General features: G+C 43.6%; 1 protein-coding gene across 1 annotated transcript in view; it reads left to right on the top strand.

Annotated features, from left to right (window-relative positions):
- Positions 1–15,085, top strand: part of KCNQ3 (potassium voltage-gated channel subfamily Q member 3) — a 315,288-nt gene extending 300,203 nt beyond the window's left edge. Inside the window, exons 12-15 of the mRNA XM_037803311.1 lie at positions 215–346; positions 2,353–2,451; positions 4,192–4,276; positions 6,386–15,085. Of these exons, the coding sequence (XP_037659239.1) occupies positions 215–346; positions 2,353–2,451; positions 4,192–4,276; positions 6,386–7,120 (1,051 nt within the window). The 3' untranslated portion in view covers positions 7,121–15,085. The remainder of the gene's footprint in view (positions 1–214; positions 347–2,352; positions 2,452–4,191; positions 4,277–6,385) is intronic.
- Positions 15,086–15,538: the final 453 nt, after the last annotated feature.

The following is a 15,538-nucleotide window of genomic DNA, read 5'->3' as shown; positions in this document are numbered from 1 at the left end:
TTTGAAGGATGTTGGTTTTGAAGACGAGGGACTAGCTGTCCTTCTTCTGTGCAGTTCAAAGGGGCAGAACTAAGACCAAGAGTTGGAAGTTCTCCCCCTTGAGTCTTTTTCTTCTTGGTTATTTTCCACCTCCCTCCTGAGTTTGCTAGTCCTGTATTACTGTTCCCTTCACTTTCTACCCGTGACTCACCATGGTCTCCATTCCGTCTTGCAGAATTCTCCAATTCCGCCTCTATAAAAAAAAATTCAAGGAGACATTGAGGCCTTATGATGTGAAGGATGTGATAGAGCAGTATTCTGCAGGCCACCTGGACATGCTTTCCAGGATCAAGTACCTGCAGACGAGGTGAGACAGTCGGGTCTGGGGGCACTAGGCTCCCTGACCACTCTGGAATCGAAGCCATGTGAACTTCAGGGTGAAGGTGGAAGGCAAAGAGAAGGGATCCAAAATGCCAGGGGAACATGGGACAGACAAAAATATCCACCTGGTGTTATTTATAATACTAAAAATATGGAAACACATCAGTATCCACCAGTAATTCCCAGTTTTACTGAGCACCTCATTTCCTTGCATATACACATCTAATCCTTCTAGCTCTCTAAGGTATTGTATTCTAGGTGCCGTTTGGCCAATGGGGAAACAGAAGTTCAAAGGGCAAAAGACACCCTAGATAACCCAGCTATAGGTAGCAGAGCTGGGAGTCAAACCAGGTGAGAATGGTTACAAGCCCTGCTCTCCATAATATACCACATTTCCTCAGTTAAAGAAGAGTGCTAAGGAAAAGTGTGGTACCTACTCTCATTAAAAAGCTATGCATCATCAGTTGATTCTTATATACAGTATATAATGAGATAAAAATTATTTGATCTGTGGACACTATAGGAATATAAATAGTACACTCAGATATATGTGTGTATATATTTATAAACATATACTTGACCTATATATTCACTATATATGTATGATATGATTACAAAAATGTACATATATATATTTACTCAGAAATACACAATACACGTGACACATACACACTCTCCCATGTAGGAGGCCTAGAGAGAAGGAATAGAATGGTGTCTCCCAAGGAATTACAGACGCTATGTTGAGATGATGAATCCATTGGTCATTTATTCCTTTTTCTACTTTCTAGATTTATCAGATAAATTATAAAAATTTCCTTTTATAAAGAAAAAATTTATTACAACAAAAAAAAGACCGGGTGATGTCAAAAGTCAATAGGAACGTCACATTGGATGGGCTGGAAGCTAGCAGTGCTGTCGGGTTGGAGGGATGGTCATTCACGACCTTAATTTGTCCGTATCTGGGATATCAGCTTCAGCTGCCTGGGAGAGGGGTAGGCACCCAGTCAGTGGTCAGGGCCCGCCAAACCAATGGATGTGCGAATGAATTCTGCACCTAAACTTCTGCTGTTTATGCAAGCATGGCTCCCTGTCTATGCTGCAGACTCCAAAACTGTCGACCACTCTTAATGTGACTGCAGGGGACAGTTACACCGTCATTGTTTATGAGATTTATCAGACAAATGTGTTTCCATGAGTTGTGGTGGGAGGTTGCCTGCCAGGATGAGTACTTGCATTTCCCCAGCTACACTGGTATCTCGGTTGACCAGGGAGAAGGGAAGGGCAGTTTAGCACATGGTGGTGTCAGTAGAGGAGCAGCTGAGTTTTCAGAGAGAGGAGATAGAGACCCGTGGCTCCTTTTGGGTGCACAGTCTTAATGGTCTTGGCCTGGGCTGAGTCTTCCTCTCTCCCTCCACTCCCCGACTCCAACTCCAGCCCACCTGCATGTGCTATGGAGGATTTTCTCTCCAGCCGTACTCCCTGGTGGCTTGGATCAGGAGCTGGCGCCTCTTGCAGACACAGAAGCAGGTACAGGGGGTGAGCATCAGATCCATCCTTCTCATGGCCAGAGAAGCCATGGCACAGCAGTCATCCGCAAGGGTAAATACAGAGCCTAGGGTTTGGCAGTAAAAACTCCCTAACTAGCTGTTTTAGGGATGAATAAGAGAGCTAGAAGATGAGATGGGCTTGCAGGCATTTCCCGTGAGAAAGAACACAATGCAACTCTGACCCGGTCTTAATGGTGTCTGCCTTCCTCTCCGTCGTGATGGACAGATGCTCTCAGTACAACAGGCCAAAAAAGAAGGATAATATATTGAAGTTATGATCTCGATCTCTTCCTCTGCCCACCCACCCCTGCTCCCCACACAACCTTGTCTTATGTATTCCACCAAACCCACACCTGACTTAGGAAAGAATAAAATCATTGGCTTCCTCTGAAAATGAAGCTCTGTGTAACTTAATGCCCTGCCCTTTGTTTGTTCTCTCTTTCAGAATAGATATGATTTTCAGCCCTGGACCTCCAACTACTCCAAAACATAAGAAGTCTCAGAAAGGGGCAGCCTTCACCTACCCGTCCCAGCAGTCTCCCAGGTGGGCTTGGGGACGTGGACTGCCAGGGCACGTGGGGCAAGGCCCGCCGAGCCTCCCCAGCCCCAGTTCTCAAGTTGGTTCTTTTATGGTTGGGAGAAGTTGCCATTCTCCTAAATGAAATGAAGAGAAAGAGTTGACGCTTATTCTGTTGTGTGGCCATTTGGAAGGTCGCCGTCCAAAAGACTCACTACTGCCCCTCTTCCCGAATGGGTGATTCTCCTTTTTCTAGCAGTTGAAATTGAAAATAACTGCCCCAGTGTCCTGGTTATAAAATAAGAGGAAACAGGCATTTTATTGGAGCAGTAAGAATACATCATGTGAGCAGAGCCCCAGGCCATCTTGGTCAGCAGGTTTGGTTTGGCCTGAGCCATCCGTGGTTGAGATTGATTCTTCTCCCGGGACAAAGCCAGGAAACGAAGTCAGATGTCAGGCCCCTAACAGCATCCTAACACCTAGAACTCTGTCCCCCAACCAAGGGACTCTCCTCTCTCCCAAAATAGTTTTAAAATTCTCCTTTCCTAGGTCCTGATGAACAGGGAACCACCCTTTAGAAAGTCACTGTCTGGATTTACAGTTCTTTATTGCCAAGTATCTCTAAAGCAAGTAACATAAATGAGTGAAAGGAGTTGGGTTTAAGAAATATTATGCACCTTCCTCTAACTCTCTTATCAAAGAAGCAAGAGCACTTAAAGCAGGATGATCAAGAGCAATGAATCTTCAGCCTCAGTCTTGGGAATGGAATGGAAACGGTGTTGGGGGGTGGCCTGTGGGGACCGAGAGGGCACACGCCCGATCTAAAGGAGGTAGCAGTTACTCTGTTCTGTGGGTGCTCATTTGAGGAATGAGGGCCTTCTGTTTCCAGATAGTCCCAATTTTTCAAGAAAAGTTGGAATTTTATGTGAAATCCCTCATTTTTAAGACGGCATGATCATTTTTAAGCCATCTTAAACTAGACATGCCAGGGAAAACACAGTGGTGGGCTGGATTTAGCACATGGGACACCAGTTTGCTTAATTCCAGACTTTTCAGCCAAAGAGAGGTCAGGGACTTAGCAGAAGACAGTAGTATCAGAGAGAGAGCATTCAACTACCTAGGAAATGTCTGATGTTAATGATTTTGAGCAATAATTAGGCTCCCTGAAAGTTCTTATCTACATAGAACATTAAAATATGAAAGCTAACTGGAATCTAGGCAGACATTGACTGTGCGTAGCCAAATTGCAAATGCAGCACACATTTCAATCCCATCCCCCACCAGCGTCATCTTTCGCATCATTTTCCAGCTTCAGCATTTGTCTTCCGTTCTTAACAGAATGGGTCGGTTGAAATAGTTCACCCACTGCATAGAATTTCAGAGATTATACACTCTTCCTACCCACCCCCCACACTCAGAATAGAAACACTTAACCAGCAGTCTGAGATTGCAAAGCAAAAGAATCTGATTTAAAGGAATTAAACACTCCAGGCACAGTTGGGTGCTTTATTAACTTTGATACTAAAGTTCCTTCATAGCAGCTTAATATTTGGCTTCATATTTTCCTGTGATGAAAATAAGCCTGAGACACTGGTACTGAAGTCAGGGGAATGCTGGCTTTTCCTGACCCACGTGAGCCTCTTCCAGTCCTCAAATGTGTGAAGGCGAGAGTGGTGGCTCCACAAGCCAAGGCCCGCCCACCTGGAATGCACTTGCTAAGCAAAAAAGGGAAATGGTGATCTCAAAGAATTCTTGCCTTTTTCCTAGGAATGAACCATTTGTGGCCAGAGCATCTACATCAGAAATTGAAGACCAAAGTATGATGGGGAAATTTGTAAAAGTTGAGCGACAGGTAGGTATTTCCCTGCCCCACCCAAATACAGGTATATAAAATTTATTTCCATATGTCATTTTTTCATAGGGAGATAACATACTTGAGTAATACCCTCCACCATTCCAAGTAGAGTATAGAAGTTAAAACATTGATTTAACATTTACTGGCTGTGTAATGAGGTGCAATGAATTGCATATTCTGAGCCTCAGTTTCCTAATCTGTACAATGGGGATTTTATTATCTTATAAGGTTTCTGTGAGAATTAAGTAAATTGATGCATCGAAACCACCTAACAGTAGCTGACAATATGGTAAACACTCAAAAAAAAAAAAAAATGGCAGCTACAGTTGTCAGGCAGGATTACTAAAAAGACCAAATGAAACGACATATACAAATGCCTCTCAGTAAGGTCTTCACAGCCTCCCCTTAAACAAAGTGAGTTCTGTTTCTCCCATCTCATATGCCCTTCGTCCTCCTTCCCTCCAAGTCCAGGTTAGGGGTCCCTGTGTGAAGAAGGCAGTATGGGTGGGCTTCATTCCAGGCAGGAGAAACCCATTCGCCTACTGCATTCCATGTAGCCCACCTCTCGTGTCCACAAGCAGCTCATATTTTAGCATGGTTCGCCTAACTTCCCATAGATAAATGGCACTGCCATCTCCAGCCAGAAGTCATATCAACCCTTTTATCTTATTCATAACCCAAGATTGGATCTGTTCAGGAGAGGCAAGAGAAAATTTGAGTGATTATTTTCTTTCAGTATATCAGGAATATCATTTTTCATTTTTAAATTTTAATTCATGATCTCAGCTCTTGCACTTAGGAGCTTTTCAGCCTTGGACAAGCAGCTTTGCCTCTCTGTGCCTCTGTTTCCTCACCTGTGGAGCAGAGATTAGTAACAGTGTCCACTTCACAGGGTTGTGAAAATTAAATGAGTTCATATCTTCAAAGTGCATAAAACAGTTCCAGGCACTTACCGACTGCTGCCTAAGGATTAGCTGTTACTAAGGCTGGGGTACGGTCTTAGTTTGCCTGGGCTGCTGTAACAAAGTACCATGGACCAGTGGGCTGAAAGAAGAGGAATTTATTGACTCAGAGTTTTGGAGGCTAGAAGTCCAAACTCAAGGCCATGCCTTTGCAGAAGTGTAGCATTCTGGAGGTGGCTTGCCAGCAATCCATAACTCAGTCTCTGCCTCCGTCACATGGCCGTCTCTCTCCCCTTCTGGCTTCTTCTGTACCCAAATTTCCTCTGCTCCTACGGACTCCGGTCATATTGGATTAGGGTCCACCTGATTCAGTTTGGCCGCCTCTTAAGTAATAACATCTTCAAAGGTCCTACTTAAAAATGAGTTCACATCCAAGGGGCCAGGGATTAGGCCTTCAACATGTCTTTGTAGGATACATGATTTGATCCATAAGACAGATCATCTCTGCCATTAACTAGTACTGAGTGTCAGTATTGTTCTCTGTTTTTGGACATGATAAGACCCGCCTGCAGTGACTCCTGATGAGTTATGAGTTGTCAGGGAGAGAGCTTAACACTCACAGATGAGCACACACTTGTGTGTACACACTCACAAGATTCAAATAAGTTCCCAATTTATGTCGGCAAGAGTAGATGCAGTTTCTCTTGATGTAGTTTTCCACTGACCCCCAAGATCCCTAGGTAGGGTCTCCTATTCTGAGAAGTTCACTTCTTGCTAACCATAACCCTTGAATATTTGTGGCTTAGGTCCCCATGTAGGAGGAGCATACACTAACAATCCCTGTGCTTCTGTCTAAGCAAATGTTGACAAATCAAGAACTCCTGCTTCTTGACCCAAGCAGCATCAACCAGGCCACTTCCTCCTCTGGGAGACAGAAGTCTGTAGCCCTTGTCCTCGAGCCATCTTTCTGCTTCCAGCTTTTGCTTTATAGAAAGCCCTTGCCTAGGTTATTTCTAGATTAGCACTAATATATGCTTGGTGCCTCACAAGTGGGATGCATAAAATAAATTATTAGCTGCTGTTCTTATTATTGTGACTTGCAAGAACTCTCTTCCCTTCTGAAAAGTAAATGCTACAGTGTTTCCTCTCAACCACCAACAACCCCCAGGGAAAGCAGTAATTCCTGGTTCGTTGTATTTTCCAGGTTCATGACATGGGGAAGAAACTTGATTTCCTCGTGGACATGCACATGCAGCACATGGAGAGGCTGCAGGTGCACGTCACAGAATACTACCCGACCAAGGGGGCCTCCTCGCCAGCCGAGGTGGAGAAGGCAGAAGAGAACAGGTACTCTGATTTGAAAACCATCATCTGCAACTATTCCGAGACAGGCCCCCCTGAGACCCCCTACAGCTTCCACCAGCTGCCCATCGACAAAGTCGGCCCCTATGGGTTTTTTGCACACGACCCAGTGAACCTGCCCCGTGGGGGACCCAGTTCTGGAAAGGTTCAGGCGACCCCGCCTTCCTTGGCCGGCACGTATGCAGAGAGGCCCACCGTCCTGCCGATCTTGACTCTTCTTGACTCCCGAGTCAGCTACCACTCCCAGGCTGAACTGCCCGGCCCCTACTCGGACCCAGTCTCCCCTCGGCAGAGACGCAGCGTCACGCGGGACAGCGACACGCCCCTGTCCCTGATGTCCGTCAACCACGAGGAGCTGGAACAGTCTCCGAGTGGCTTCAGCATCTCCCAGGACAGAGACGATTACATGTTTGGCCCCAGCGGGGGGTCGAGCTGGATGAGGGAGAAGCGGTACCTCGCCGAGGGGGAGACAGACACAGACACCGACCCCTTCACCCCCAGCGGCTCCATGCCTCTGTCATCCACAGGGGACGGGATCTCTGACTCCATATGGACCCCTTCCAAGAAGCCCTCTTAAAAGGGGTCACTGGCTGACCCCGCCTAGTAACGTAGACAGACTTTGTACAGCTCACTTCCTCGCCCACCCAAAGCTAACCAGTGGGATCACCAGTGGCTGCATCGAATGCATGCATGGCGTGGTGGCCCCACCCGGGCAGGGGCCGGCCAAGGCCTTTCTCCTCCCCAGGTCACCACAATGAAGCCGCTTCCTTTTAAGCATGGTTTGCATGACTTTACACTATATAAATGGTTCCACTAATCTCTTCTAGGATACACAGTTATCTGCTGTTCTTACTTTTAATCATAATTGGACCAGGTCAGGGAGAAATTGACAAGCTGTGCTGCTTGTCTGTTTGGGTGGCTGGTTTGGGTTTGGGTTTGGTAAGCAGAGATAGTAGTTTAAGTTATTTCTAGGATCATTGCCCCTTTGTTTAAAACACTCCAGTGACTAACTGTTTTCTAAAGCAAGGGAATAATTTTCTCAACAGAAACTCATTGCCTGTCAGTGAGGTTTGCCTACTGAGCTACCGTTAGGAAGGACTGAGATAGTCATCACATCTCCAATACCGAGAATTTTTAAATTATATTATTTTTAAAAAACTGGTAAAACCACTTAAAAGCTCTTAAAGGGACCTCACTTGGTTTGCCACTGTCTGTTATTATGCCTCAGTTTCCTTATCTGTAAAAGATGGTGAAAATCCCAAGTGTAGCATTTCTGATGAGTTATGAATTAGTGCGGAGAAACACACACTCATATACACACCCACACACCCACACAGAAGTTAAAACGGTTCCCAATCTATGTGGCCAAAGATAATGAAACTTATCAGATGTGGGGTGCCACTCTGTACAGGAGCTAAGTTCAGTGCCTTCAAAATGAGGTTCCAACTCACCTTCCTCCCCATGATACTGAAGTACCGAATATCAATTTAGAAGAGAAACTAGAGCCAAGAAGGCGCACAGAAATAGTCTGGTCTAAATTCTTCTTTTCAAAAACCAGGAACCTTAGGCTTACATTAAGTGATGTGCCTGAGGTCGCCCAGTTGTCTAGTGGAGAGCCAGGACTCAAAGCCCAGTCTGCTGACTCCCTCCCTCCCCTAGGGTACCCACACTGCCCCCCTCTCTCATTTATACAATGGGAACTGGAAATCATGCTGACATACAGGTATTCTGCAATATCTGCTTTTATTGCAAAACATGCTCACTTGATACATTGTATTTTGGATCCAGAAAAAAATAATACAAGCAAGCTACATTATTTATTATTATGCAGCTGGGAAAAATTTCCAGGGCCATCCAATTTTATTCCTCTAGATTTCTAAAATGAAAATACTAAAACCACATATAGCCATGAGCCCAGCTAAAGTATAAGCAGACAGCCTGGAGAGCACTGCCCTACCATGTAAGTATTAATTCTAAGCACAAGCCATCCTGTGGCCTCGTAGAAGACATCACTACTCTCAGAAAAACTTTGTTGGAAAAGTTTCTGCTAGGCTTGGGCTGGACCAGCTGCAGCACTACACTTTAGTATTATTGTCTCTACCATTTCACTCATCTAAGCCCTGGTTGTGGATGATTGACATGGTGACCATCAAGATGAGTCCAAACCAGTGTCTACCTGCAGATGCCACTGATGTCTTCTGTCACAGTCTTGCCAAGAGTGACAATAGCTATGCCAGACATCTAGTTGGTGGTTTCATTGTTCTCCAATGCAGGATTCCTGTGCTATTTTGAAGAGGGGCTAGTTTCCAAAGGTTGGTTCCTTTCAACCCATATGTCAAAGGGAACCATAAAAAAAGCCTCAAAGTGCAGAAATGCTTAAGGCTTGGCCTTGGCCAAAGTCTGAAGTCACTGGCCAAGAGAGGGCATTTTGCGTGATCGAAAGGGAGTTTTACACTGAGCATGCCATGAATGGATGGGTCTTGACTTTGAAGTTCAAGATGAGAAACACATAAGAGTGACTGCATATGTCAGACACAAAGCCCCCTTCCCTATGATGTTCCAACAGTCTGAAGGTCAAAGGCTGGGGTCCTTTCATCATCCTCCCCACACCCTTCAGTGAAGCTGAAGGTGCCAGTGCAGGCATTGACCTAAGAAACTCTGTGCCCCTTCCTGGCTTTTCATTCTGATTTCCCTGGAATCACCAGAAATGGCTGTGCTACCTGCCACCTAACTTGTTGCTGCATTCTCCTTTATGCATCCAGGAAAAAGGGGCAAAATGATGGAGAATGAATCAGTTTCTCCATGTGTACACCAATTATCTTTTTCTAGTTTATTAATATTCTTGTAGAACCTACTAGCTTAAGTATCTTTACAAATAGATGTGATAGCAGAGACGTCCGTGGAGTTCTTGGTCAGAAGTAAATGGCTTCTGTTTCCCAGGCTAAAACAGTTATCATAGACTCTAAAGTTAGAGGAACTGCCGTACTTCTTATAACTTAGAGAGGATTGGAGCTTATGTTAATTCCCAAACTGCAAGTGGGCAGCCTGCTTCCACATTGGGTCATAAGGCCATGATGGCAGGGACCACATTTGTCTTATCACTGTGTATCCATCACCCAACAAGTTGTCTTTATCAGTTTAGACACAGACAAAATGCATGTTTGAAAGAATGAATGATAAGAATCTTAAGAGCTATTATTTCCCATCTAAGAAAAGAAAGAAAAAAAGGAAAATGATCTTCTGGAAGAATTCTGCTTCAATATTCCTTTTAAAAATATATATGTGTATTCCAGGCAAGCAACTAAAACCTGCTCAGATTTCAGTTAGGCCCACAAACTGTATCAGAAACCTGGTTGGTATTGATGAAGCAGAAATTCAAGGTCTGGGATTGGACTTAAGTTATGGGGGCAAAACTGTGCTTTCACAAAGATCCTTTGTCAGGCAAAGGAACAGAGTGATGGAATAATCCAACAGAATTGGTTAGTAACACTGCCAAAGATTATATTACTTCAGATACACCAGTGGTTCTTAAGCTTGCTCAGAAAATTATAGTAGTCTTGACATTTCACCATGAAATAATGACATATTAATTCCATCATAAAAACTAGGAACAATTTTCTCAGCAGAAACCATGTCCCCATTTTATGCATTCAGCTGTGTGTCACGAAAAATTTTAAAGGGTCCTGTTTTAGCAGGATCAAAGTGAATGTATAAATTAACTTTTCCAATGTAGGTGAAAAGTGATTCCATTGGGCTGAGACAAAATTACTTGAGATCAAGTGTGATTTTTGAGTATCAAAGCTAGTACACAAGCAAAGAACAAAAGTTTGAGGGAAAAAAAATTGTGAGAAGAAAAGAAAAAAACATCAAATTGAGGAAGTTCCGCTCAATAACTGTATTTGTTCTAAGAACTGAGAGTTTATGTTTATTGGACACTACACAGATACTATGAAGGCTTGGTATTCCTGTTACTATCACTAGAAAACCCCAAGATATACTATAGATCAAAACAAGTTAATAAATCAATAATTATGCAAACAATGCCTGTTTTGTACAAGGCAGTTCCTAGACTCTAGACTGAGAGAATAATTAGCTATAGAAAAACCTAATAGAACAGGGTCTCCCGAGAAGTTGCCAAGACCATTCTCATACTACCATGCCACTGTAATAAGAGAATAAAGAAACATTTATTTGCTTATTCTTTTGACAAGAATTACTAAGAACCTCTGTATGTGAGGCACTGGAAGTCCAGAGACAAGAAAACCACAGTTGCTGCCCTCAAAAAGTTATGAGTCTGGTGGCCTCAAATATCAGAGTCCCTGCAAACAGCATCTACCATGAATGGCAAATATGTAATTTTGTCCCTGCAGACATGTCCACACAGACAGGAATGCCTCCTAGAGTGGAAGCAGATGGGTGGTGAACATAAAGGCACAGGAGAGCAGAAATTCTGCATCAAAATAATGATGACTCCATCAGCACAGGGAAGGCTGAGTGGGCTGACTGGGTACTTTGAGTTTGGACCCAATGAGTTGAACTTTATAGACATAGCTCCAGATAAGGTGTTCAAAAAGAAGTTTCTGGAGTATCTGAAGGAGATTCTTGGAAGAACCCACCTTCTCCTTCTCTCCAAATCCTTATCAGGATTAAGATCAGGCAAGTTGCTGAATTACTTCCATCTCATCATGTTGACCAAGAGAAGTTTATGGTACAGCAACTATTTCTTCTATTTCCAGTGAGAACCTGCACAACCTGCCACAGACAAGAGAAGAAGTTTTTTTCAGTGGTCTAAGAAGTCGACTGTACTTTGGGCGGTGCTGCTAAACACACTGCAGTCTTCCCCCATCCCTTTGCTTCCCCAGAAAATGCCACATAGCTGGTCTTTGGTTTCTATGAGTATGCTTCCAAGACATCTAGGACCACAAAGAATTCCTTTGCTTTCTGAAACCTGGGCATCCTAAGGCACTTGCCCCATGACTTCACTTATCTTTGAAGGCTTGCTTATTTCAGAATGAACTTTTAAAAAGACTAAGTCCTTTCTTTGTATCCAAATCAATCCAGTATTCTTCTGTTAATAATATTACACTATTCCCAACTGGGGCAACAGCACCATAAACCAGGCAGCAGATAACACCTCACCAATGCACAGGGTTGGAACAGTTTAGGAGCCGGGCTACTGCTTGGAAACCAGTAATGGACAGGTCAAAGAGATGGGAAAGATAAACCTGGCTGATAATTTGATAGATAGATAGATAGATAGATAAAGCCCCTTGTATGGTAACTGCCATGTACCATGGACTCTTGCTTATATTGTTTTTACACTATGTGTGGGCTCCATTGTCTTGGTCTTTTCAGACAAAGAATGGTGGAGATATAATCCCAATTATTACATGACAAAATCAGGCAGTCTTGTAATTTTTTTTGAAATAAGGACATCTCTAAAATAAACATGCTTACTTTTTTTTTTCAAAATGAGGAAGAAGTTTTATCCCAACAGAGAGCATGAATGTTGGATCCCAGTGGCTGGGCCATGGCAGTCCATGGATCATTGGATATATGATATCAGATGTTGCACCATTCTCTCAAAGATTGATTTGTAGGAGGTAAAGCCAAATAGAAGGAATAATTCAACTTGAAGAGGCTAGTGGTTTCCTCAGTGAAAGTCAACTGTGTCATGATGAATGTCAAACAACATCTAAGCAATGGACCGGGAACTTCCAGAAGACAGAGTTAGTGCTTTCCCAAATCCTCCCTAGGGAGATTTGTTTCTAGCTTTTAACAGCCTCAACTTCAGCATCCCTGTAGGCAAACTCTGGCTACCATTTTGCCCTTTTAATACCAGGGATGCAAAGAGACAAAGTTCATAGATTCCTAGATTTCCAGAGCAAGAAGAGAACTTGACTACCCAGAACAACCATCTCTCTTCTTAGATCAGGAAGGGGAGACTCAGAGCAAGGAGAGTGGTACGAGGTCACTCAATGAATGAACGAGCGCTTGAGTGGAAGGGACTCCAGAACCCAGGTCTCCTGACCCCTGCTCCAGATTTTGGAGCTCAAAAATTAAAAGGGTTTGAAATGAAAATAGTAAGGTGAAAATAAAGTGTTACTATCGTGCCCAGAAAATGAATGAGAGCTGCCTGGCTCTCTTGGGGACTGCAAAATCAGGCACACTTTTTAGGGACTTCTCCCTTCCCACCTCTGGAATACAGCTGAGGATCCTATCCCAGGCCTTCAAAGAGGACATTTTTTCCTTCTCCCAGACTCTTGCTATCTTCCAAGGGCCTAGCAAAACTCCCAACTGCTGTGCACAGATGAGAAAGGGATCAAGAAAAAGAGCCAGTGGCCACACAGCACTCCACCCCTCATTCTTCTGACTGCTCCCACTTTTTCCACCTCCTTGTCCTGTCCAGCTTGGCGTGGTTCAGCTCTCTGGCCCTTCACTGGGACTGATTCAGCTTCAGAGTCATGCCTCGGGTTGTAGGCTCATCTATAAGAGAATTTAACAGGATTTTGCCTCCAAAAAACTCTACGGGTTTGATTGTAAGAAATGTGATGTCATTTCTTTTGGGGTCTCTATGACTACAGGCTGCCAGTTCTACTAAAGTTGTCCCTTAGTGCTGGGATCTCTTGGTCCCACATGAGCACACACTGTCCCTTCTGCTTTTTTGTCCCAGAGAACGCCCCATCTTGGCAAGCATCAAGGCTGCTAGTGCCTTCACCAAAAGCTACAAGGAAGCAAACGTGATTCAACTTAAGACATCTTATGTTTGTGTAAGTTGCAAATTATTTTATTGAGTAAACAGGCTTCTCTTGGCTCAGATGAGGATTTCCAGAGTTGGTTTCCATCTGTGTTGTGCTTGGGATAGATTATCCAGAATTTGGCAGGGCACCCTGACAGCCCTTGCTAAACCTGGTGGCAGGATGTTCAGTTCTCCTGAATCAAACTAAACTAGAAGCTCCTAAGATATAGTCAGTAGGAGGCGTTGTCAGGTGCTTGGATGGCAGTAGTTGACCTGGTAATTTTAAAGAGTGTCATTCTTCCTAAGAAACCTTAGCCTCCAAATATCACTGTTCTGCAATTAATATAAGTTTCAGGGAGAAATAATGGCTTTTGACACAGAAAAAAATGGGCTCTAGAGAATAAGCTGAAAGTGACCTGGAATTAAGCAGTCTAAAGCCTAGCCTGGGACTTAGGAACATATTTGTAATTCCTCTTAGACTTGTCAAGTCAACTGCATTTTGATACCTAATGGTAATGATGAAAAATGAGAGCATATTTTCCTTCAACATTCCGTTCTCTCCTTCTGCCCACAAAACTGAATTCCGTGAAGGGAAGAGAAATTTTTCCTAAGCTCTTTTTATGAGTTGCATGCAACTTAATATTTCTCTCTCTTCATTTTGTGCACTTCAAGTCCTAACATCATGAGGTAGGTGACTTTGTTCCCATCTTATAGCCAAGGAGACTGAAGCTGAGAGGGAAAGGACCTTGCCAAAGGTCACACATCATAAGGGGAAGAATTGGGATTTTAACCAAAGCCCGTGTGCCTCCAAAGTTCATTCCCTTCCCCAAGTCTCCCAGAAATCATATATGCTCCCCAAATCATGCCCCGTGCTTCTCCACAGAGTGCACCCTCCTATGCCCTGTCAGCTTTTTGGTAAAATGACAACAGGCCCACTTGTCCCTTGGAAAGAAGCATGTTTGTTGGGTCAGATGCTCCGCTTGGCTAATCAGCAGGTACTGCCTGCTCCTTTGACTGGTTTCACAATCCAGCTGTCTGTGGTGAAAAATAGTGCCACATAAATTATTCACCTGGTTTTTGCTGGAATCCTTAGCTCTCAGAGTTTGAGAGGCTACAGACAGCTCTACAGGCATTCCTTGTTCTTTGTCCCCAAGGATATCCTGTCATTGGTTTTAACCAAATGTGTTCACATGTCCCCGTGTTTCTGCTGACTCTGGTATTTTGTCTCGAGACTGTAACTTTTTTTTCAGGGCTTTTGGCTGGTGAGACAGACTCCGCCCCATGCTGAAAAATCACCTCAGAAAGACAGACAGACATAATCAGATTTGTCAGTCCTTCCCTGTTTTAAAGAGAAAAATCATTTCTACCTTGCTTCAGATGGGATATAGCTGTTCTTTTTTTCCTCTCTCTTTCTAATATAGCAGTAGTGGAAAACGCCCACTCTGAAGAACAAATTGAGGTTTCCAGTGACACGATTCCATTGCGTTTGATTTGGGGTTTTACTTTCTTTAACCCCCCTTTTACGGCATAGAATTCTGGTGCCTTGCTCCCTGAATTTGTCCCTGTGCTACGAGTAGGCTTTCTTCACATTCTGGCTTACACGGGAACACAACTATTCCACAAGTGGCCTTTAGTGCTCTTTATAATATGATTTCCTGTAATTTTTAAACTGTATGTGTAATTTATATTCTGGCTCTGTCCAATATTTGAACAACTTTAATAGGTTGATTTCCATATATATTATGCAAACAATTCTTACCTGATTTTTTTATGTTCTATCTTAAATACTGCACCAGTACTTAATAAATTGACATTTCAGTGATTATGTGGATGAATGTTATTTGCTTCAAAACAGCTCTTCGGAATGGTTTTATTTAGGGTATTTAACACTGGCTGCTACAACAGAAAAACCTGTAAATATCAATGGTCTAATACAACAAATATTGTGAGTTCAATATGGATTGGCTCAGTTCCCAAGAGGGACACAAGGCTCTAGACTGTTTGCCATGAAGAATGTGGAAAAGCCATACCTGCTTCTAACTGCCTCGGACTCAAAGTGACTCACTTTCGCTCACGTTTCCATTGGCCACACTCAGTCACATGGTAGTGACCCACCAAGGGAGGCTGGGAAATGTAGTCTTTGAGTGTCCAGCATGAAGAAACATGCAGTGACCACATAGCTTTGCTCACCGCAGGGGCATTGTGATTGATTCTGTAGATTTCCTTCTTAGTGTTGAATTGTGACAAGATCTACCC

Source organism: Choloepus didactylus, chromosome 14 (genome assembly GCF_015220235.1).
Source record: "Choloepus didactylus isolate mChoDid1 chromosome 14, mChoDid1.pri, whole genome shotgun sequence".
In the NCBI taxonomy this organism is placed as follows: Eukaryota; Metazoa; Chordata; class Mammalia; order Pilosa; family Megalonychidae; genus Choloepus; species Choloepus didactylus.
This window is presented reverse-complemented; position numbering and strand designations above follow the sequence as displayed.